The sequence below is a fragment of the Orycteropus afer genome, unplaced genomic scaffold (assembly GCF_000298275.1).
Source record: "Orycteropus afer afer isolate SDZICR_OR568_19922 unplaced genomic scaffold, OryAfe1.0 scaffold00687, whole genome shotgun sequence".
Classification (NCBI taxonomy): Eukaryota; Metazoa; Chordata; class Mammalia; order Tubulidentata; family Orycteropodidae; genus Orycteropus; species Orycteropus afer.
This window is the reverse complement of record NW_006922274.1, coordinates 991,692-1,015,919: the sequence shown is the minus strand read 5'-3', so window position 1 is coordinate 1,015,919 and position 24,228 is coordinate 991,692. Positions and strand designations below refer to the sequence as shown.

At 37.6% G+C, this 24,228-nt stretch overlaps 1 protein-coding gene across 1 annotated transcript in view; it reads right to left on the bottom strand.

Annotated features, from left to right (window-relative positions):
* Positions 1 to 24,228, bottom strand: part of GCFC2 (GC-rich sequence DNA-binding factor 2) — a 59,485-nt gene that overhangs the window by 34,077 nt on the left and 1,180 nt on the right. The window contains exons 2-6 of the mRNA XM_042783117.1: positions 9,325 to 9,474; positions 7,131 to 7,355; positions 5,700 to 5,785; positions 3,019 to 3,134; positions 995 to 1,181 (exon numbers count right to left, since the gene is read on the bottom strand). Of these exons, the coding sequence (XP_042639051.1) occupies positions 995 to 1,181; positions 3,019 to 3,134; positions 5,700 to 5,785; positions 7,131 to 7,355; positions 9,325 to 9,474 (764 nt within the window). The remainder of the gene's footprint in view (positions 1 to 994; positions 1,182 to 3,018; positions 3,135 to 5,699; positions 5,786 to 7,130; positions 7,356 to 9,324; positions 9,475 to 24,228) is intronic.

Here is a 24,228-nt window from a genome sequence, read left to right as displayed (position 1 = left end):
CCATCACAAAATCAACTAGAAAGTTTCTCTGGCATAACATAATCTGGTATCCTGTAATAACATGTTTGCAAATAAAATGCTCATGTAAATAACATGCACACGCACAGCGTGCATAGGAAACTAATGTGCAAGGGGGTTCTGTGGTTGGCAAGAAAACTATAACTTACACATTATTTGCATAAAAATACATTTTATCACATTGGATAGAGTATTAACCTTTTTAAACTATAAAGAAATGTTCATCAAATAAGTTAAAAAAGAAAATAGAAAAAACTCCCCATCAAGAAGCAAAAAGATAACAGTGCAAAGGTGGTGAACAAATAATTCGTAAGAGAAAGTATAGACAGCAAATGAAACAAAGGGTTTGTCTGACATCAAAATATAATCTATAGAAACAAAACCCATTTTTTAAAAATCTAGTAAACTAATAAAATAAACTTGGCACTATATTTCTGTAGGACAATTTGGCAGCATGTTTTATAAGCCCCCAAAATACTAAGACCCTTTGACCTAATAATTGACTTTCTAGGGATTTTTCTTACAAATAGATGAAATTTTTCATACAAAAGTTAGAACAAAATTGTATATAGTACTATTTATAATAGCAACATAACTATAAAACACCCAAATCCATCATTAGAGGAGTATTTAATATTTTGTCAAAAATGTATAAGGAAATACACAAGAAGAAAGTATTTAGATGTAGTATTTAGATTTAGGGAGCTCTGGTAGGGTAGTGCCTAAGATACTTGACTGCTAACCAGAAGGCTGGTGGTTCAAACCCACCAGCCACTCCTCGGAAGAAAGATGAGGCAATCTACTTCCGTAGTGATACTGCCTCGGCAGCCCAAGGAGGGGTCGCTATGAGTTGGGTTTGACTCGATGGCACATAACAACAAAATTTAGATTTAGTATTTAGATTTTTTTTTTTAACTTCATGGGAAGTAGGTCCGTCCAGAAACAGAAAATAATATTAATAAATACAGTCAAGTACCTTTTCATTAAGACAGTCAATTAAATTTTCCACATAAATTTTCATGCTTTTATAGAATTTATAATTCAGAGCTTGATTTGATGAATTTTCTAGGTTCTGGATCATACTCTTTGAGCTCTTGACATCTTGTATGTATTTTTCATATTCTCTCAGGTGTGCACGGTGAGTGTCCTGTAATAACATTAATCTAAACAAATAAAATAAATACTGCTTTATTTTCAAAACTTTAATTTCTACTATAATAAGCAACAATCTAATGAAATTTGTTTCAAAGCTCCCTTATAAAGACCACCAAGAAAACTGCTAGTTCTAATTATATAAAGCTGGGTTCATTAGACTTGCTGAGCAAAGGAAAGTATCACACGGGCAAACAACGCAATGCAACTCACTGCCTTCGAGTCAGACCTGACTCATAGCAACCCCTCCTTGGGTTTCTGAGGCAGTATCACTACAGAACTAGATTGCCTAACCTTCCTTCCGAGGAGTTTGAACTAGCAGCCTTCTGGTTAGCAGTCAAATGAAAAAAGGAGAAAGGTGGTAAAGGGCACTTACAAGTATTTAGGGACTGGAGTTCATTATTTTACTTGGCTGCTAACCAAAAGGTTGGTCATTCAAACTAACCCAGAGGCTCATCAGGAAAAGGAACTGGTGATGTGTTTCTGTGAAGATTACAGCCTAGAAAATCCTATGAGGCAGTTCTACTCTGTCACATGGGTCACTCTGAGTGAAAATAGACTCAAAAGCACTCAACAACAAAAAAGTAAGATAACTAACCTTCAGAAAGGCAATGTGTGTCAAGTCATAAACATATGCATAATCATTGCTAAGGTTAACCTACTGAGGAAATTCATGGTAAGAAATTTTTTAACACACTAAAAGACTTACAGGAATAAAATGTTCACTGTCTATAGCATTATGTGTAATTGAGAAAATTTTAAAATCAAAATGTTCAACAGAGAAGTACTGTGATAGTTGGAGCAGTGTGTCAACTTGGCTGGACCCCAGTTCTGTGTGGTTGTTCCCATGATGGGATCAGATGACTGTGTTCTGAGTGGCCAGTCTGCCCAAGGGGAGTTTCCCTAGGGGTGTGGCCTGCTTCCAATATATCCAGGGACATCCTGGGAAGAGCCACATTTCTGGAGGGATTAGAATCCTGGTGTGCGGACTACAAACTTCCGTGAGGGAGCGGCCCACCGCTCAGCCTGGAGATCTCGGATTCGTCTTTTGTTGGAGCCAACAACTAGCGCACTGCCTGCCAGCTTTGAATCTCTCGGCCCCCCGCACTTACGGAAGCTAAGGCTGTTGCCAGCCCATTTTCCTCCAGAGACTTGGACTTGTCGGCTTCTATATGCTTGTGAGCTCTTTTCCTAAGATAAATTTCTCTCTCTCTCTCTCTATAAGTATATATATATATATACTTGCTGGTTTTTGTGTTTCTCTAGAGAACCCAATCTAACACAAGTACTCAAAACTAAATTAAATTATGTCAACTGTGTGGATGAAAATGGACTTAAAAAAAACTAAAGGCTATTCAACAATGCTAAAAAATGCTTAAGACCATGTTAAGTAAAAAGCAGACAACATAAACAGTGTAATATATATCTAGGGGCTCTGGTGGCACAGTGGTTAAAATACTTGGCTGCTAACCAAAAACTGAGCAGTTTAAACCCACTAGCTGCTTCATGGGAGAAAGATGAGGCAGTCTGCTTCCGTAAAGATTTATAGCCTTGGGCACCTTATGGGACAGTTCTATTCTGTCCTACAAAGTTGCTATGAGTCTGAAGCAAATTGATGGCAGTGGGTTTTATTTTTTAAAATGTACCTATTATAAAAACTAAAAATACATATAAAAAAATACATACAGAAAAACAATGTTAATGTGTTAGTGTGCTAATGCAGGAGATGCTATTTTTTCCCACAAATCTGCTCAACATTTACATTTAAATATAAGTACAAACACTGCTAATTTGTTTTACAATTAAGTGTCTAGGGCAAATATAAATTTAAAAATGAATGTTACTTACCTAGTATTTAACTGCCTCTTTATAATTTCTAAATTTACTGGTGGAAATGAAATAGAAGTATCAAATTTCTTCACTTTTTGAGATTCACTGCTGTGAGAAAGGTCTGTATCTCTTCCCTAAAAATAATATGAAAGCTTATGTATTTTTAAACATTTAATTTACCTTATAAATGTTAATAGCATGAAAGGAGATTTGATACTCTCTGGTTTCTGTCAGCTCAAAAATTCACGCCTATTCAAATCTTCATAAAAACAAAGTATTTTTAAAATCCCCACATACTCTTAAATTTAAAACTTTAAATTCACATATGAGAAGTAAATTAAAAGTCTTAGTATTTTGCAAAAGTTTGGTTCTCAAAGTTTTTAAAGCTAGTTTTGTTTACAGTCCAATGTACTCTCACAACGTAATGCAGTTTTTGAAGACTCAACAGTCCTTGGTGAATAGTACCTTGGGTGGTAGACACAGTTCTATGGCTAAACCAATACCTATTCCCCCAAAAGCTAAACAGCAGTTTTTCATGATAAAAGTAGCTATAAATTCATTCTGGTTATGAAAAGTAAATGGAAATCTACTGTAGGATTTCTAGATAAAGCTTTTACTTTTGTGTAAGCCACTGTATTTGAGTTTTCTGTTACTTGCAGAGTAACACATTCCTAGCTAATATGTCTAGTAACATGATACATACTTCACATTACTATCCTCTAGGTAATGACAGGTCATCAGCACCATGCTTAGAATGTTCAGAAAGTCCTGGAAAACCTTTACGTAGACAATGATATATAAACAAGCGGACCAGATATTTAGTCAACCCATTGGCTTAACTATCTTTTCTATATTTTTCATGAAGCATTATCATTTTTCACCTACACTTTCTAAATCTCCCATCCAGCTCCAATCTTACCTGCAAATGCTCAAACTAATCAGACCATTTTATACTTTTATGGCTTTACTCTTGATACTTTTGTCTCAAATCCCTCACATCATAAACACTTCAAAGACTCATTCAAATATCATACTTTGGCAGAGACTTGTCCAAGGATTATCCATGAATCCTCTTTCCTAAAAAACAGACCACTCATTTGCTCCTTTGTGCCATCTCAGAAGTTGTCATAGAACCTGTAAGATTATATTATCCTTATTTTGTTTAACTGTCTCTCCTCTGCAAAGCTTGTCATACTCCAGTGTCTTCACCATAAGTAGCTGCAGGGGGCTGAATGGTGGCCACTAAAATGATACCTCCATATCCTAATGCCTGGGACCTGTGAATATTGCCTTATATGGCAAAAGATGTGATTAAAAGTCTTGAGAGAAGAAGTTTATCCTGAATCATCCAGGGGGTAGTAAATGCAATTACACATATTCTTGCAAGAGAGCCAGAGGGGGTGTTGAGATAAAAGAGGAGGCAGCAATGTAAAGACAGAGCACAAGCCAAAGAATGTCAAAAGCCAGCAGCAGCCAGAAAGGAAAGAATAGATTCAACTCTATAGCCTCTGAAAGGAGTAAGGCCCTGCTGAAATCTTGACTTTGGATTTCTTTCTTGCAAAACTATGAGAGAACAAACTTCTGTGGTTTTGAGTCACCATGTTTGTTACAGTAGCCATAGGAAACTAATACAATTAGATCTTTGAGAAATGAATCGATGTTATAAAAATGTAAATCAAGTAAGGTTGAGATTACATTCTCACCAACTAAACTCACACCTAAAGGCAAGACTGTGCTGAAACATTCCCACAATATCAATGGCACGATAGACTGATCTAAGTTTCTTTAGAAAGCATCGGAGAATTAATATTAAGTGCCATAAAAAATGTTCATTGCCTCTGATTAGTAGTATCACTCTTGTCAGTTATCCTAAATAATAGCTCAAAAATATCACTGCAAAAGAAAGAAAAGGAGGGAAAGAGGGAAAAGATAATATTCACTGATTTTATTAATAGGGAAGAAAAATCAGATTTAGAAAAACCCACAATTTTCACCAAAAGGAGGAATGGTTAAGAAAATGATGATGATTCATTGACACCAATGAGTATTACGAAAGTATCAGAAATTAGTTGTTATTCTAACTGTGTAAAAAAAAAAGGAGTATGTCAAGTATAGAAATATGAATTAAAATTATATGAACAGTATGGTTCCCAAACTGTGTGCCAAAGATTTCCATGAACTCAAAGGGTACTGTGGGATATTTTAAATATTTTTTGGGATACAGTAATACTCAACACCTGTTGGACTTCTAGGGCTATTAGTTCTAAGTTACAATATTAGATTTACCACATTTCTTTCGATTAAGTCATACTGTAAAGCTGAGCTTTTGGTAGATGCTATGATAAAAAGCAAGTATTATTAAAAAAATCAGAATATAGGAAATAAGGCTGGCATAATCCAATGTGATTCTAGTGCTCAACAAGTACACACATTCCATTTGTAAATAACTATGGTTATTATTATTTTTTTAACTATCTGTATTATTTTACCTGAACGGCCACTACGTTGTTAGAACATAAATTTTATTAAAGTCCTTGGACCTAACATTTAATAAATTGAATTTCTTTCGGCCTAGGGGGACAAGGATAAAACTAGCAAGACACTAGGGCTCCATGAATGAGAAAGTTTGGGAACCTGCGATGAAACTATTTGTTATGGCAGCCACAGGAAACCAATGATATGGTATAAAAAACTATTACCCCTATGATTTTAACTGCTTTCCTCATTTGCTGCTGTTCCCAAATATCTTGATTTTCATCATCTTGACTTTCTTCACTTCTGGTTGCTACCAAAAAAAAAAAAAAGAAATTCATGTATAAACATTCTATAATTTTTTATTCCATTAGCAGCAGATTATATTTTGGGGGCTTTTAAGATGCAGGTTTAGCAGCACTTTCTAGGCATGAACTTATCCTTCTCAACAATCCTGAAGAAAAGGCACTATATCACCCTCATTTATAAAATGAGGAAATTCAGGAACTAGGAGGTTAAATAACTTGTCTGAGAGCTATAATGAAGCTGGGACTTAAACCCAGTGATCTGGCTCCAGTATCTATACTCTTATAACCAAACTGTTCCATTCAAAACAATGCAGCCCTATGTAAGTATGTGTCACTTAATGTCCATGATACATTCTGTGAAATAGGGAGCAATGTAATTGGGACTTTGTGCCACCACCATATTAAAACTGTATGACAGTACTTCCATCTGTCCTTACTGTTGCTACTGCTGCTGCCACCACTGCTAGCAAAACCTGGAGGAATGGGCAGCAGCAGTGGGCAACAGGAATGAAGCAAGGGGAAACCAGAGGAGAGGGAGCAGAGCATGCCTAGCCCTGCCCACCCACCCAGTAGACAAAGCACGAGCCCATGCCCTGATTCACGTCCTCTGCCTCATGTGGCTGTTATCACACCTGTCCAGTGTTGCAAGAGTCTGAGTATGGGATCTTTAAAACTATCAGGGGGAAATAATAAACAAAAGGAGAGCTTTGTTCAACAAAACCTTATGGGACAATGGACATATATGTGGTCAAATGTTTTCTGAGTGGACATTAAGCAATACATATCTGTTCATGGAAAACACTTAGAAAGAATGAATTGATTTTGCTTATTAATGAACTCTAAATCCAAACATTTATAAATAATAATTTCTGTGTTATAAGGAAATAACATTCTCATTCTGAAAAAATATTCTTTGAAGTGACAAAAATCTTAGTAAAATGTTTATTATTGCTTATAGATGAGAAATGTGAAATAGTTCAGAATTAAGGATTTTTTTTTTTTTAGCTGAGTAGGGAGCATTTTAACACACAACTAAAATATCTGTAAATGCTTCTATATTTAAAAAATCTTTATAAGATGACAATGGTGGTTTTCAAAGTTTGAAAAATAAGACTACAATTTTTGTTTTTTTAACTTGTCAAATAGGCAATAGTAAACCACATTACACACATGCACAGATATGGCTTTTAGGGGCCTTAAGGTCACTGGACCAAATTGATATGAAATAAAAATCAACATCAACACAGCTTTACCATATGACACTAATCTATACTTTTATAGGAATTTTCTTACAATATGGTATTCTAATGAAAATGCCTTAACTTTATGTACTGATAAATAAATACATACTTGTTTCTTCAGTCATTCTTTGTCGAAGTGTTTGAGGCTTTGGGGTAAATGATATTCTTTCTTCATGGTCATCAGGCTCACTCTCAGTATCTTCATCACTGTTTTTCTTTGTATCAGAGATGTTGGAGGTCTGTTTTACATCCAAAGAAATGTAGTCATCTTGGGCCCTGGCCAGTTCACGTTTTCTGCGGGCTGCCTTAATGAAGGCTGCATCAGGGATCCTAACTGAATGAAACAAAGGGGACACTGAAAACCAAATGCCAACAAAAATAAATATTCTTCATATTTAAACAAAGAAAATGCACCATTTTTCCAACTTTTTTTTTTTTTACTACTTTGATACATGCATGTTATCAATAATACATGCACAAATAAATAGCACAAAAGCTGTATCAATAAAGGAAGTAATTAAATTGACAGAGATTGCATATAATTTAGAGAAATGAATAAAACCTAGAGAAGTATCAGAAAATATACTAAAAACAATCCAGTCTATCGTTTAACTCTTTTACTCATCAGGGGCTGTTGCTGACTTTTGGTTGAGGGTTAGCTATTTCTCATTCCAGAAGCTCTGAGATGGTCAGGGTAAGGATGTGGAGAAGGTTAAGTATGGAATACCTCAGTAAGAGAGAAGTGCAGAGGTTAGATGATCTGATGACAAAAGCAAAACAAAACTAAACTCATGCCATTGAGTTGATTCCAACTCACAGTGTCCCCCACTGGGTTTCCAAGGCTGTAAATCTTTATGGAAGCAGACTGCCCTATCTTTCTTCCATGGAGTGACTGGTGGGTTCAAAGCACTGACCTTTTGGGTAGCAGCCAAATGCCTTAACCACTACACCACCAGAGTGACATATGAGTCTAAATTACAAAGAAAGAGGAATAGGTAGTTCCCGACTTGGGACATATTTGAGGTACAATAAACTGCCCTTAACAATATTCAGTGAATCTGGAACACTGCATCTTCCTGGGAGGAAGTTACAAGAAAATGCATGCAGGGGAAATGGAAAAAACTGCCGCATTATATGAACACACTTTTGGTTACTATGAACAGACTCCAAGAATATGATCAGGATAATACAATAAAAGAGAGGAGAGGGAAATCATCCACATGGCAAGGAAGATGAATTTAGAACTTGGTATTGCTGATGTGGAACAGATCACAAAAAAGGGGAATTAACAGCTTAACACTGAATGGATTTTGAAGAGGAAAGAAATGCTAAACAAGAAAGACATAATGAGGAAGAGAAAGGAGAGAAGTTGTCAAAAAATTTTACAGTGAAAGAATTGGTTGGAGTTTTTTCTCAACTAAATCGGGGGCTTCCACTGCTTGAAAACATGGATCTAAACACTGATCGCTTTGCTAAAGTCAAAAGGCATACTCAGGAAGCAGTGAGATGTTACCATGAAACATATGAAGAAAAAAAGAAAAGGTTCATATAACAATTAATTCTAATTTTCTGATTAGAAACACCATCCTCATCCCCAGGGATAATCTAGATGACTCAGAACCTTTTACAAGCGGAGTTATTACTGCAACTGACAAAATGCCAACACTGTCCAACTCTTCTTCACTGTCAGAGTAAATGTTTATATTTTTTTACGTATTATGTATTAAAATACAACTCTAAGTTTATATGTAATGATTTTAATGCCCAAAGACAAATAAAGATCAGATTTATAAAGATATTGATAAGAGAAGGCAATTATAATGAAAATTACAAAAAAAAAATCGAGGTATTTGACTTAAATCAGAGCCAACTTACAATGAAGCTGTCAGAATGAAACCCAGTCATAGGTTGGGGACTACCTTTATTACCGCCCTATGGGCATTCAGGAATATAGAGTGAGAAACAGTCTATAACTGGAGCACAATAAAATAAACCTCTAAAATCCTGCAGTTTGTCCCACATGAATAAATGTCAGTTGAGCTGTACCAATGTTTAGACACTAGGTTATGTCCCTCTATTCTAGAGAGATGAGGAACTACCAGCTTACCTTTTTATTTCATTTGCAGTTACTTTATACAGTTGACATGAACAGTTAATTTTGATATTTGGACAATCAATAGTAACAATTTACTTGCCCTTTACTTCAGTAGAGTTTGTTATACCATCAATATTGAGAAACACTGGTATAGAAAATACTGACATTAGAAAAAAAGTTATTAATCAAAGTTACAAAAATTACCAACCTACTGATGAAAACTCTTTTTCTTCTGGAGAGCTACAGTTGTTGGAAGATGAACTCTGCTCATCCTTACTTTCAGAGGAGTGACGTATTCCATCCTCTTCATCAGCTGACAGTTCAATTGTTCTGGATTCTAGTAGAGTATTTTCTGAATCTAACAAGAGTCAAAATATTGGAATCAATTACTGAAATTCAAACAACATATGGTGTATATGTAATATGGTGTTTTAATATTACTCCATATCTAAAGTAAACATAAAACATCTTTTCCAACTTTGTCTTTCTGAAACCAATGAGTAGTCTAATAAACACACAAGGACTTACCCTATTTGTACTATCGACTTATCTAATAAAATACTCACAAAGGATGCAGAGAAGAAGGAAGGGAACTTTAGAAGAAAAAAGAAAAGCACAAAACCGAAGGACGCTCTAGAACAGAAGACAGAAATGGTGTTGCTGTTAGGCACTATTGAGTCGGTTCTGACTCATAGTGACCCAATGTACAATAAAACGGAACACTGCCCAAGCCTTGGTCCTGTACCATCCTCACCAATGTTCCTTCAGCCCATCTTCATAGCTACTGTGTCAACCCATCTCGTTGAAGGTCTTCTCCTTTTTTGGTGACCATCTATCTTACTTTACCAAGCATGATATCCTTCTCCAGGGACTGGTCCCTTCTGACAACATGTGAAGTCAAAACTACTTCCATCATAACATTAACATGCTATATGCCTTTGCCTGCTAACCAGAAGGCTGGCGGTTCAAACCCACCAGCTACTCCTCGGAAGGAAGGTTGGGCAATCTACTTCCATAGTGATACTACCTCAGAACCCAAGGAGGGGTCGCTATGAGTTGGATCCAACTCTACAGCAGTGAAGTGTGTTAGTAGTATTTACATAAAGAAGCAAAAGTGGTGTTGGATACAACTGCTGATTCCTCAGAATGAATCAAGGTAGTGATACCAATCTGTAGTAGCAGTGATTATGTTCTTCACCACCATCACTGGCAAAAAAACAAAATAGAAAAGTTTCACTTAACCAAACCCAACCCACTGGCATCGAGTCAATTCCAATTCCCAGTGACCCCCACTGGGTTTCCAAGGCAATCAATCTTTAAAGAAGCAGACTACCTCATCTTTCTTCCATGGAGTGGCTGGGGGGTTTGAACCACTGACATTTTGGTTAGCAGCCCAATGCCTTAACCACTGCACCACCAGAGCTCCTTGGTTTCACTTAAGAAGGTTCTTAATACCATCAGAGAGATGCAAATCAAAACAACAATGAGATCCCACCTCACCCCAGCATTGATTGCAAGGTTCAACGAGACAGAAAATAACAAATGCTGGCAGGGATGTGGAGAGATTGGGACTCACACACTGCTGGTGGGACTGTGAAGTGATACAACCACTGTGGAAAGCAATATGGAGATTCCTTAGAAAGCTGGAATTGGAGATACCATTTGACTCAGCAATCCCATTACTAAGTATATATCCTAGAGAGATGAGAGTCAGGTCAGGAACAGATATATGCACATCCATGTTCATTGCAGCACTATTTACAATAGCAAAGAGATGGAAACAACCTACGTGTCCATTAGCGGAAGAGTGGATGACCAAACTATGGTACATACACATAATGGAATGCTATGCAGCACTAAAGAATGTAGAGTCTGAAAAACACTGCATAATATGGATGAACTTGGAGGACATTATGCTGAGTGAAATAAATCAATCACAGAAGGACAAATAGAGTATTAGTTTGTTGTTGTGGAGGGTCAAGAAAAGGTTTATATATGGTGGGAAACTTTCCTTGGTTGCCAGGGGTGGGAAGGGAGGGGAGGGAATAACACAAAACAAAAACAAATGCATTGACCCATGTCACTTTAGTTTTGTATATTTCACCGTACATAAATTATATTTCAACAAAATGCATTATAAAAAAAGGTTCTTAATGAAGCAATACAAAGATATTAATCTTTTTCAATCTCAATCCTTGAGTACTCATTTATTTTTTATTGTACTTTAGGCAAAAGTTTACACAGCAAATTTTCCCTTTGAACAATTTTCATATAAGCTGTTTTGTGTCATTGGCTACAATTTGTACAATGTGTCAGCATTCTCATTATTTTCATTCTGTTTATTCTGGATCCATTGATCTAGCTTCTTTTTCCCTCCTTGCCTTCTATTTTATACTTTTGGGTAAATGTTAACTGTTTGGTTTCATACAGCTAACAGGGACACATTACTGTTTATTTTATAACCCAATCTATTGTTTGGCCGAAAGGTGACTGGGAGTGGTTTCAGTTTTAGGTTAAAAAGGTGTCTTAGGGCATTAGTCTCAGGGGTTCCTTCCTCAGTCCAGTAAGTCTGATCTTTTTTATGAATTTGAGTTTTGTTCTCCATTTTTCTCTATCCAGGACCATCTGTTGTGTCCTTGGTCAGAACAGTTGGTAGTGGTAGCTGGGTGCCATCTAATTCTTCCATTCTCAGGTTAGAAGAGACTGTGGTTGTGTGGGCTAAACAAGTCCCTTGGACTGGTTTCTTCTTTGTGACTCTGATTTTTTTCATTCTCTTTAGCTCCATATGACTAGAGACCAATAGTTGTACCTTAGATGGCTGCTCGTAATATTTTAAGACCCCAGATGCTACTCAACAAACTACCATGTAAAACATTATCTTTGTGAACTGTTATGCCAAGTGACCAAGTTGTCCCGTTAAACTATGGTGCTAAGCTTCTTGACCCAGTAACAAATCCCTCAAGTTATTTAGATATGTCTAGGAAGCCTTGGTAATTGTGCCCGCTACATGGTTTGTTACATATGTGGATATATATGCAATACACACATATATGTGTATCCATATATGCTTACAGATACACCTGTACATGCATGTGCATTTACTCATATATGCCTTTCTATACACTATATGCATCCATGTTATCTATATAACCATATACATATTTTTTGGTGGATTTTACTGTTGTTGCAAAATTGTATATGTTATAGCATTTTATGTACCTTTATAGCCTACTACCATAGCATATTAATGTACCTTTTCTTGTGTACTTCTAAATGTAACTTGACATTGGTCAAGTTGTGCTGACTTGACCCATATTTGGGGTTGCCTTTCCCATCAACAAAAGTAGTAAGTGTTTACTATCTATAAAGTGATTGTTCCGCCTTCTCCCTCCCATCCCTGGTAACCACCGAAGAACTTTGCTTTTTGTGTGTATATCTGTTCTTGACTTTTTATAATAGTGGGACCATACAATATTTGCCTTTTTCTGATTGACTTACTTCACTTAGCATAATGTTCTCCAAATTAATCCATTTTGTAAGACATGTCGTGGACCCCTCATTATTCTTTATGTAGTATTCCATTGTATGTATGTACCACAATTTGTTTATTCATTAATATGTTGATGTGCATTTAGGTTGTTGTGAATAATGCTGCAATGAACATAGGTGTGCATATTTATGTATTTATGTCACTGATCTTATATCGCTAGGATATATACTTAGTGGGAGATTGGTGGTGTAGTGCCTAAGGCATCTGACTGCTAACCAGAAGACTAGTGGTTCAAACCCACCAGCCACTCCTCAGAAGGAAAACAAGGCAATCTACTTCCATAGAGATACGGCCTCAGAAACCAAAGGAGGGGTCACTATGAGACGGAATCGACTCAACAGCAATGAGTTTTTATATATTTAGTTGTGGAATTGCTGGATCATAAAGTATTCCTATTTCTAGCTTTTTGAGGAAGTACTGTATGATTTTCTATAGTGGTTATACCACTTTACAATCTCACCAGCAATGTATAAAAGTTCCAATCCCCCCACACCCTCACCAGCATTTGATGTTTTCTGGTTTTTTTTTTTTTTGATCACCATCATGTTTACATGGGTGAGATGGTATCTCATTGTAGTTTTGATTTGTATCTTTGTAATGGCTAATGGAAGCAATAGAGTCGTAATAAATTACAAGATAGGGCTTTTCTAGACATAGTCTTTGTAACTCCCCCTTTGCCATGAGTAGCTGATTGTTAAGGTTAAGAAATAAACCACCTGGTTTATTTCTGTTGGAGCAGCAGGAAGCAATCTTCTGGGAAGTTCGCTCTCTCTCAAGGTGTATAGACTTCTGATGTTGGGATTGGTTGGTTTTGGCCACCCTGCCAGGCTCAAAAAAGAGCCCTCTTAGAGGCAGGAAGAGGGACTCTTTCACTGCCAGCTGAGATGCACTGCTGAGACAAAGGGACATGAGAGACATGCACTGCTGAGAGGAGCATTTTGTTAGTGCTACTGAGAGAGACTACGGGCTATTCAGTGAGCTGAGAGAAGCTGAGCACATTCCTTAACTTGAATTGTACCCTGTTGCTGTCCTAATAAACCCCATAATCTGTGAGTTCCGTGTGGCCACTGCAGCTAATTATCTAACTCAGCAGAGAGGTCATGGGTACTGCAGGAAGACCAGCTGGTAACAAGGTTAGTAAGAGAGTTGGAGGGTGGCGGCATGTCTGGCCTCCTAAGAACAGGGCTTGGGGTACTGATGGTGATTGTCTTCTGCTTGGAAGGAGGTTAGAAGATGTTGCCCCCCTGCCCCTTGGGCAGCAATCATCTTTTAGTGTATTTGTTGGCCACGTGAGTGTCTTCTTTGGTGAAGTGTCTGCACATGTCCTTTGCCCATTTTTGAATGGATTGTCTTTTTGTCAAGTTGTTGAAGTTCTCTATATATTTTAGAGATCAGACCCTAATGAGACCCTTATCATTTGCCAACAATTTTTTCCCAGTCTGTAGGTTCTCTTTTTACTCTCTTGGTGTAGTCTCTTGATGAGCATAGTATTTTATTTTCAGGAGATCCCAGTTAACTAATTTATCTTCTGCCATTCGTGCATTTTTAGCTTTGTTTGATAGGATATTTATGCTGAAAATTAAGTTCCCTACTTTTGACTCTATGATAATCTTCTAGGAGCTTTGTAGCTGTAACCTTTACATTTAGTTTTTTTGATCCAGTTTGACTTGGTTTTTTGTGCATGGTGTGAGGTATAAATGCTGATTCATTCTTCTGCATATGGATAAACAGTTTTGCCAGCACCATTTGTTAAAGAGACAGTTTTTTTTTTTTTTCTCGATTGAATGGACTTTGACCCTTTGTTGAAGATCAATTGCCTGTAGATGTATGGGTTAACTTTTGCATTCTCAATTCTATTCCATTGGTGTATGTGTCTGTCACTGAAACAATACCAGGCTGTTTTGATTACTATGGTTGTATAGTAAGTTCTAGGAGCTCTGGTAGCATAGTGCCTAACGCAACTTGACTGCTAACCAGAAGGCTGGTGGTTCAAACCCACCAGCTACTCCTCGGAAGGAAGGCTGGTCAATCTACTTCCCTGGTGATACCTCCTTGGAAACCCAAGGAGGGGTCACTATGAGTCGGGTCTAACTTGAGGGGACAAACCAACATAGTAAATTCTGAGACTAGAAAGCGTTTTGGTTCTCTATTCCTTTTCTAAAAGAAAATACCACAAATGGGTAACTGACTTTAACAAACAGGGATTTATTCTCTTACAGTTTAGGAGGATACAAGTCCAAGTTCAGAGTGCTAGCTCTAGGGGCCAAGTAAAGGCCCTTGACTTTTGGCTTCAGCTCTGTCTCTTGCTTCTGGCCCACTGGAGCTGGAGGCGTCTCTTAACACAGGCAGCTGCTGAGTGCCAAGGCTGACCAACCCAAGGTTGACAAGTAAAATGGCACAGTCCCAAGATCATCAAGCAACAAGGCATGGAACTTGTTCAAGTCAAGAAACGGTCCCAAGATTGGCAGGCAACATGGTAGGCCACTGAGATGAAGACTTTGGCCAAATGCAGGATTCAGGTGTGCCAGAAAGCTAAAGACCTTTTTCAAAGCATCTTCTTATATACTAGAAGCAGACCACATCCTCAAGGTAGCTACTCAGCTACTCACAGTAGATTCTACCATGGAGTTGATTACCAGTCTCATCATGGGGAATAACTACATCCAGTGGTGCAGCAACTAAAAACTAGCGCCTAGCCAAGCTGACACATAACCTTAACTACCACAGGAAGAGTGAGGCTTCCTACTTCATTCTCCAATATTGCTATAGCTATTTGGGGCCTCCTTCCTCTCCATATAAAGTTGGATATTAGTTTTTCACCTCATTAAAGAATGTTGTTGGGATATGGATCGGAATTGTATTATACTGATAGATGGCTTTTGGTAGTACTGATGTTTTCAAACCATTAGGTCATCCAATCCATTAGCATGGAATGTAAGTCTTTTCTGTCTCTGGTTAGGTTTATTCCTATGTACTTTACCTTTCTGGGGGCTACTGTAAATGGTATTGTTTTCCTGATTTCCTTTTCAGAATCATTTTGTTAGTGCAAAAGAACCCAAATTGATTTTTTATCTGCTGGTTTTATACCCTGCCACTTTGCTGACTCCTGTTACTTCTAGTATCTTTCATGTAGAGTCTCTGGGATTTTCTATATACAAGGTCATGTCATCTATGAATAAGGATAGTTTTACATCTTCCTTTCCAATTTGGATAAACTTTATTTCCCTATCGCTCTAGTTAGGATTCCAGTACAATACTGAATAAGAGTGGTGATAATGGGCATCTTTGTCTCCTGTTCTCAAGGGGAATACACTCAGTCTTTCTCCATTGTCAATACTGTTGCCATTGATTTTGTGTGTATGTCCTTAACTGTATTGAGAAATTTCTTTCTATTCCCATTTTGCTATGAGTTTTTATCATAAAGAGTGTTAGATTTTATGAAGTGCCTTTTTTGCATCCACTGAGATAATCATGTGATTCTTTTCCTTTGTTTTATTTATGGGGTGAGTTACTTTGAGTTTCTAATGTTGACCCACCCTTGCATTCCTGGTATGAATTCCACTTAATTATGAGCGTAGTGCCTAAGGCACTTGACTGCCACCAGCCACTCCTCAGAAGGAAGGTTGAGCAATCTACTTTCACAGTGATACTTCCTTGGAAACCCAAGGAGGGGTCACTATGAGTTGGGTCCAACTTGACGGCACATAACAACAACAACAACATGATGTATTATTGTTTTGATAGGCTGTTCAATTTTGTTGGCTAGAATTTGGTTGAGAATTTTGGGGCCTATATTAATGAGGGATCCAAACCCACTGCCACTTAGTTGATTTCAACTCATAGTGATCCTGTAAGACAGAGTAGAACTGCCCCACAGGTTTTCCAAGGCTGTCAATTTTTCTGGAATCAGACTGCCTCATTTTTCTCCCACAGAGTGGCTTTTGGGGTCAAACTGCCAATGCTTTTGGTTAGCAGCCCAATGCTTTAACCATAGAGCTATCAGAGGTTGTTTTATGAGGGATAACCAAAAAAAAAAAAAAACAAACTCACCTCCACTGAGTAGATTTTGACTCATAGTGACCCCTCATTGGCTTTCCAAGGCAGTATCACTATGGGAGTAGATTGCCCCATCTTCTTTCTGAGGAGTGGCTGGTGGGTTTGAACCACCAGCCTTCTTATTAGCAGTCAACTGCCTTAGGCACTATGCCATATTGGTCTATAATTTTCTTTTTTATTGGTATCTTTGCCTGTCTTTGATATTGGGATTATGTTGGCTTCATAGAATGAATTAGGGAGCATTCCTTCCTTTTCTGTTCTGGAATAGAGTGAACAGAATTGGTGTCAACTCTTCTTGGAATGTTGGGTAGAATTCTCCAGTGAAGCCATTTGGGCCACAGCTTTTATTTGTTGGGAGTTTTTTCTTTTTCTTTCTCTTTTATGACATTTTAAAATTCTTCTTTTCTTATGAGTTTGTTCAAATTTTCTACCTCTAATTGTATTAGTTTAGGTAAGTAGTGTGTTTCTAGGTGTTTGTCCCTTTTTCAAATTCACTGCATAATACTCTCTTATGATCCTTTTAATCTCATAATCATAATATTCTCTTATGATCCTTTTAATCTCAGTTGGTTCTGTGTAATGTCACCCATCTCATTTCTTATTTTGGTTATTTGCATCTTCTCATTTTTTTTTTTTTTCTTGTGTGGTGCAGTTAATTATTTAATACAGCTCTTCTAGTAATGGTCTTTGTGGCTCCCACCAGATGACTGAGTGAACCAAGCAAATGCCAGGTGCTTGTGTCCCAACAAGGGGATTGAACAGCTTGTTAATAATGTAAATAAAGTAATGGCACCTTGTAGGGGTGGGACCATGGAAATAAAGTATATGGAACCCTAATGTGGGGACTGGTCAGTTTTGCCATTACACAGGGCTTAGAATGAGCTATCCTAGAGGCAGAAAAGGGTGATGTCACTGCCATCATTAGGAGCTGGGAGTGGAGCCACATACTTAGACCTAAGATCCTTGCACTGAGATGTCAAAGGGATGGTGGTACCAGAGGCAACAGAGCTAAGAGACCGGCGTGAGAAAGCAGCAGGCTTGCTGGCCTGTGGAGCAAGAAAGCTGAGTGACTTTGGGTAGGAGGCTTGCTGGCAAAGTGGGGTACACCTATCAGCAGAACTAAGAGCTCTGTAATATTTGCACACATACACAGGGGCTAGGCAAAGTGATCGAGGGCCAAAGAGAGGTGTGCCTGAGGGCATGGGTGAGAGGAGGCTGTCCTGTTTAAAGAACTGTATCCTGAGCATTCCCAAACCTAAATTGTAACCTGTTGCTTTCCTAATAAATCCCATAATTTTTGAGTTCCATGTGGCCACTGCAACAAGTTATCAAACCCAGCAGAGAAGTAAACAGTGCCATGGGACAAATGGTTGGTGAAAGAACTGGCAAAAAGGTAATAGGGTGCCAGCATGTCTAACCTCTGCCTTATAGAAATGAATCTTGGGCTGTTGATGTTGTTCTGGATCCTCCTCCCACCTTGCAAATTTAGAGGACAGCAGAAGACATGATGCCCCAAGTACTTTTTGTACTTTGTCAAGTTGGCCACTGGTTAATCGATACTATTAATCTCTTCAAACAACCACCTATTGGTCTTGTTGATTCTTTCCATTGTTTTTCTGTTTTCTTTTCATTTATTTCTGCACTGATCTTTATTATTTCCTCTGGTGATTGTGGGCTTCTTTTCCTGCTCCTTTTCTATTTGTTTGAGTTGTAGGGTTAGCTACTGATTTTGGCCCTTTCTTCTTTTTTGATGTGTGTATTTATTGCTATAAATTTTCCTCTGAACACTGTTTTGCTGTGTCCCCAAAATTCTAGTGTGTTATGTTTTCATTCTCAATTGATTCTAAGAATATTTTAATTTTTAATTTATTCTATTATGTGATACATTTTTAAGTAAAGAGTTATTCAGTTTCTTTAATTTTTCCCTTGTATTTTCAGTTATCGATTTCTAGCTTTACAGTGTTATGATCAGGGAAAATACTTTGTATTACTTCAATGTTTTTGAACTTATTTAGGCTTGGTGGAATAAAATATGTTCTATTCTGTAGAACTATCCATGTGAGATGGAGAAGAATGTATATACTGTGCTGTTATGGGGTAGGGTGTTCTACATATGTCTGAGATTGAGTTGGTTAACTGTGTTATTTAGAACCAGACTACAGTCTAATGATCTCCATGATCCACCATCTCCTCTATCTTGAGACTAGAAGAACTAGATGGTCCCCAGCTACTATAACCAAACATTCTGATCAGGGTCACAATAGACGGATCTTGATAGAATAGGAAGAAAAAAAAACTGTGGAAGGGACTTCAAATTCTCAAAGAAGCCAGACTTTTTAGACCCACTGAGACTGGAGGAATTCCCAAGATTACTGCCTTGAGATACTCTTTAAACCTCGAACACAAACAGTACCTTGAAATCACCTTTTAACTAAATAGGTTGTTCAAAAAGTGTTTTAAAAAAATTATCCATGAGGCCAATGGACAAAAGTTACTCTAAAGCATATGGGAAAAGTCCCGAGTATGGTGGGATGGTGGACAGTGAGACTAAATTGATAGGAGTGGAACAACTAGAATAGAAATCATGAGAATATTGACACAAACTGAAGAACGTAACCAACACACTGAACACTGTGTGTAGAAATTGATGAATGGGAACCAGTTTTGCTGTGTATTCTTTCATTAAAAAATACAATATTAAAAAGATAAAAAAAAATTCTGCTTATCCTTATATATAATGGGTTAATTATAGTTTTTTAAAAATGGATTATTAAAAATTTGTTTTAATTTCAAATATTGTAAATATCAACAGAGAATATTCACAGAAGTAAAATCTCATTATGGCCCTCAAACATTTGTAAGAGTTTAAAGGGGGTGCTACAATCACATACACACACACAGAAGGAGTCCTGGTGGTGTGTTTGGCTGCTGACGGGTTGTCAGTTTAAACTCAACACCCACTCTGTATGAGAAAGAAGTGGCAGTAAGCTTCCATAAAGAGTTAAAAAAAAGAAAAAAAACAAACTCACTGCCATCGAGTCAGATCCAACTGATAGTGACTCCTCCTTGGGTTTCCAAGGCAGTATCACTATGGAAGTAGATTGCCCAATCTTCCTTCTGAGGAGTGGCTGGTGAGTTTGAACCTCCAGCCTTCTGGTTGGTAGTCAAATAGCTTAGGCACTACACCACCAGAGTTCCCAAAAGATTACAGTTTTAGAAACTCTATGGGGCAGTTCTACTCTGTCCTATAGAGTCACTATGCATTGGCATAACTTCAAGGCAATTGTTTTTGGTTAAACCAAAAAGCTTGAAAACCACTGCTTGAGAGACTAAGACAAAGAAACAAACAAAAACAATCCCTAGCCTCAATTTCTCCTGCTAAAGTTTAACTTGACGACTTACATATTTTAGAGTAGCAAAACAAATGCAAGAAGTCATCAAAACTTGCATCACTAGATAAAAGGTTCTAACAATGACTAAGAAAACACCAAGATGGCTTTAATGGACTGATAATGGCAGGGTGAAAATTAACCTCAAGGTTAATCAAGAACTGTGTTCCTTATTCAACTCTAATTCACATGTATTAACAGTACATTTTATGTAAACAACTTTAAGCTGCCTGAATCCATATTTAAGAATTCAGAAGAAAAACAAAAGAAAAAACATCCCACTGCCATCTAGATGATTCCAACTCATAGCAACCTTACAGGACAGAACAGAACTGTCCCATTGGGTTTCCAAGGCTGTAAATCTTTATGGAAGCAAGCTGATTCATCCTTCTCCCACAGAACAGCTGGTGGGTTCGGCTGGTAGATACAGCTGGTAGGTTCAGATAGTCGACTTTTTGGTTAGCACCCAAATGCCTTAAACACTGCGCCACCAGAGCTCCTTAAGAATGCAAAGGTACGTCAAAATTATTACATCATATTTGACCTTATGTAAATTATCCTACTTAGAGCAAATAGTTATCATTCATCTTAGTTTTTTTCTAAATAACTAAATGAAAAAGGAGAAAAGGGAAAGGAGAATGTCCCAAAACCTATCATTTAGATTCTTCTAATGTACTATTTTGGTTAAGTGTTCTCTAAAACAGACAGGTACAACTCTTAATTGACAAGTTTTCAAAAGATACATAAAAGCATAGTTACCAGAAGAAATAAAAAAGTTTCAGGCATAAATAAATGAAACAGAAAATAGAAAGGAAATAGAAAAAACAAGACTAGAAGTTGGTTTTCTGAAAAGATTAATAAAATTGGCAAATCACTGGTAAATTTAACAAAAGAAAAGAGGAAGAGACTACAAAGAACATGAATAAGAAATGAGTTGAGGGGCATCACCACAGAAATTAAAAGGATAATATCAGGATATGACGAAGACAGAATCACCATCACCAGCCCAAGGGATGGTGAGGCCAGACATGCTGCCTCCCTCCAGGCTTTTCACCAGCCCTGACACCAACCTTTCCGCCCGCAGCACCTACCACCTCTGTCTGGGTTCAATAATTCGCTGCAGTGGCCACACAGAACTCACAGATTATGGTGTTTATTAGGGAAGCTACAGGCTACAATTGAAGTTCGGGAACACTCAGTCTCTCAGCCAACAGTCTTTCTCAGTCTCTTTCTCTCAGCAGCGCGTGTCTCTCTCCCAGCAGTGTGCGTCTCTCAGTGTCTCTTTCTCAGCAGCATGTGTCTCTCAAGAACGTATTTCTCTCAGCAGCATGTCTTTCTCCACCAGCAGTCAGAGAGATTTCTTCCACCTCTAGGAGGCCTCCTTTTGAGCCTGGCAGAGTGGCCAAACTAACCAATCATAACATCAGAATTCCATACACCTGAGAGGACAAACCTCCCAGAAAATTACTTTGTGCTGTTCCCAACAGAAATACCACAGGTGGATAACTAACAATCAGGAGCTACTTGTTGCTCATGGCCAATTCCACCACAGAGTTTACAAAGACTTATGGCTAGAAAAGCCATACCAGGTAATTTCTACACTGCAACAGGTCACAAAAAAATCACCAACAAAAAAAAAAGCCCTGGCCCAAATGGTTTCACTGGAGAAGTTTACTGAACATTCAGAGAAGAACTGACACCAATGCTACTCAAACTATTCCAGAACATAAAAAGGGATAGAATCCTCCCTAATTCATTTTATGAAGCAAGCATAACCTTGATCCAAAACCAGGCAAAGGTATCACTAAAAAGGAAATATACAGACCAATATTCCTCATGAATATAGATGCAAAAACTGCAACAAAACACTAGCCAATAGATTCCAACAATATATCAAAAAATAATACATTATGAGCAAGTAGGGTTCATACCAGGTATGGAAGGATGGCTCAATATAACAAAAACAATCAACGTCATCTACTACATAAATAAAACAAAGAAAAACAACCACATAATCATATCAATTGATGCAGAAAAGGCATTTGATAAACTCTAACACCCGTTCCTGATCAAAACTCTCAGAAAAACAGGAACAGAGGGAAATTCCTCAGCATGATAAAGGGTATGCATGCAAAACCAACAGCCAACATTATTCTCAATGGAGAGAGTCTGAAACCATTCCCCTTTCAGACAGGAACCAGACAAGGATGCCCTCTATTACCACTTCTTTTCAACATTATACTGGAAATCCTAGCCAGGGCAATAAGACAAGAAAGGGATATCAAAGGCATCCAAATTGGTAAGGAAGAAGCAAAACATCCTTATTTGCTCATGATATGATCCTACATATAGAAAACACCAGAGGCTCAGCAGCACTCAAAATAAACATACAATAATCAGTTAGATTCTTCTACACCAGCAAAGAGATTGCTGAAAAGGAAATAAGGAAATCAACACCATTTACAATAGCTACCAAAAAAAATAAAATACTTGGAAATAAATCTCACTAGAGACACAAAAGAACTGTACAAAGAAAACTACAAAACGCTACTTCAAGAAACCATAAGAGGTCTACATAAATGGAAGAACATACCATGCTCATGGATAGGAAGACTGAACACAGTGAAAATGTCAATACTATCCAAAGCAGTCTATACATTCAACACAATCCCAATCTAGATCCCATGAACATTCTTTAAGGATATGGATAAAGCAATCACTAATTTTATATGGAAAGGAAAGAGACCTCGAATAAGTAAAGCACTATTGAAGAAGAAGAACAAAGTAGGAGGTCTCATGCTCCTGGATCTCAAAACTGACTATACAGCCACAGTAGTCAAGACAGCTTCATACTGGTACAATGACAGACACATAGACCAGTGGAACAGAACTGAAAACCCAGAAATCAATCCATCAACATATGGTCAGCAGACTTTTGACAAAGAGCTGAAATCCATTACATGGGGAAGAGATGGTCTCTTTAACAAATGGTGCTGGCAAAACTGAATATCCATTTGAAGAAAAACGAAAGAAAATCCATACCTCACACCATACACAAAAACTAACTCCAGATGGATCAAAGACTTAAATGTGAAACCTAAAATTATAAAATTCCTCAAGGAAAAACTAGGGGCAAATTTGGGGGCCTTAATTTACAGCATAAATAGACTGTCAAGCATAACCCAAAATGCACAAACAGCAGAAGACAAACTAGATGAATGGGACCTTCTAAAAATAAAATTTTTGTGTGCTTCAAAAGACTTCTCAAAAAGAATAAAAAGAGAACCTACGGATCGGGAAAAAATATTCAGCAACAACATAACTGACAAGGGACTTATCTCTAAAATTTATAGAAAACTCCAACACCTCAACAACAAAAAAGACAAACAATCCAATTAAAAAATGGGCACTTCAGCAAAGTGAATAGACACTTCAGCAAAGAGGACAGTCAGGTGTCCAACAAACACATGAAGAAATATTCACATTCATTAGCCATTAAAGAGATGCAAATGAAAACAACAATGAGATACCATCTTGCCCCAGCAATTTTGCCCAATTTTTGAACTTTGCCCAATTGCAAAATTCAAGACAGAAAATAACAAATACTGGCAAGGATGTGGAGAGATTGGGACTCTCATACACTGCTGGTGGGACGGTAAAAATGATACAACCACTGTGGAAATCAGTATGTTGATTCCTTCAAAATCTGAAAGTAGAAATACCATTTGATCCAGCATTCCCATTACTAGGTATATATCCTAAAAAAGTGAGAGCCAGGACAAGAACAGATGTATCCACACCCATGTTCATCACAGCACTATTTACAATAGCAAAAGGATGGAAACAACCTAGGTGCCCATCAACAGAATAATGATGGCTAAGCAAGCTATGGTACATACACACAACGGAATACCATGCAACTAAATAATGTAGAATCTGCAAAATACCGCATCACGTGGATGAACTTGTAGGACATTATGGTGAGTGAAGTAAGTCAACCACAGAAGGGAATATTAGTTCACTATATATCTCTGGTAGCATAGTGCCTAAGGCACTTGACTGCTAACCAGAAGGCTGGCGGTTCAAACCCACCAGCCACTCCTCGGAAGGAAGGTTG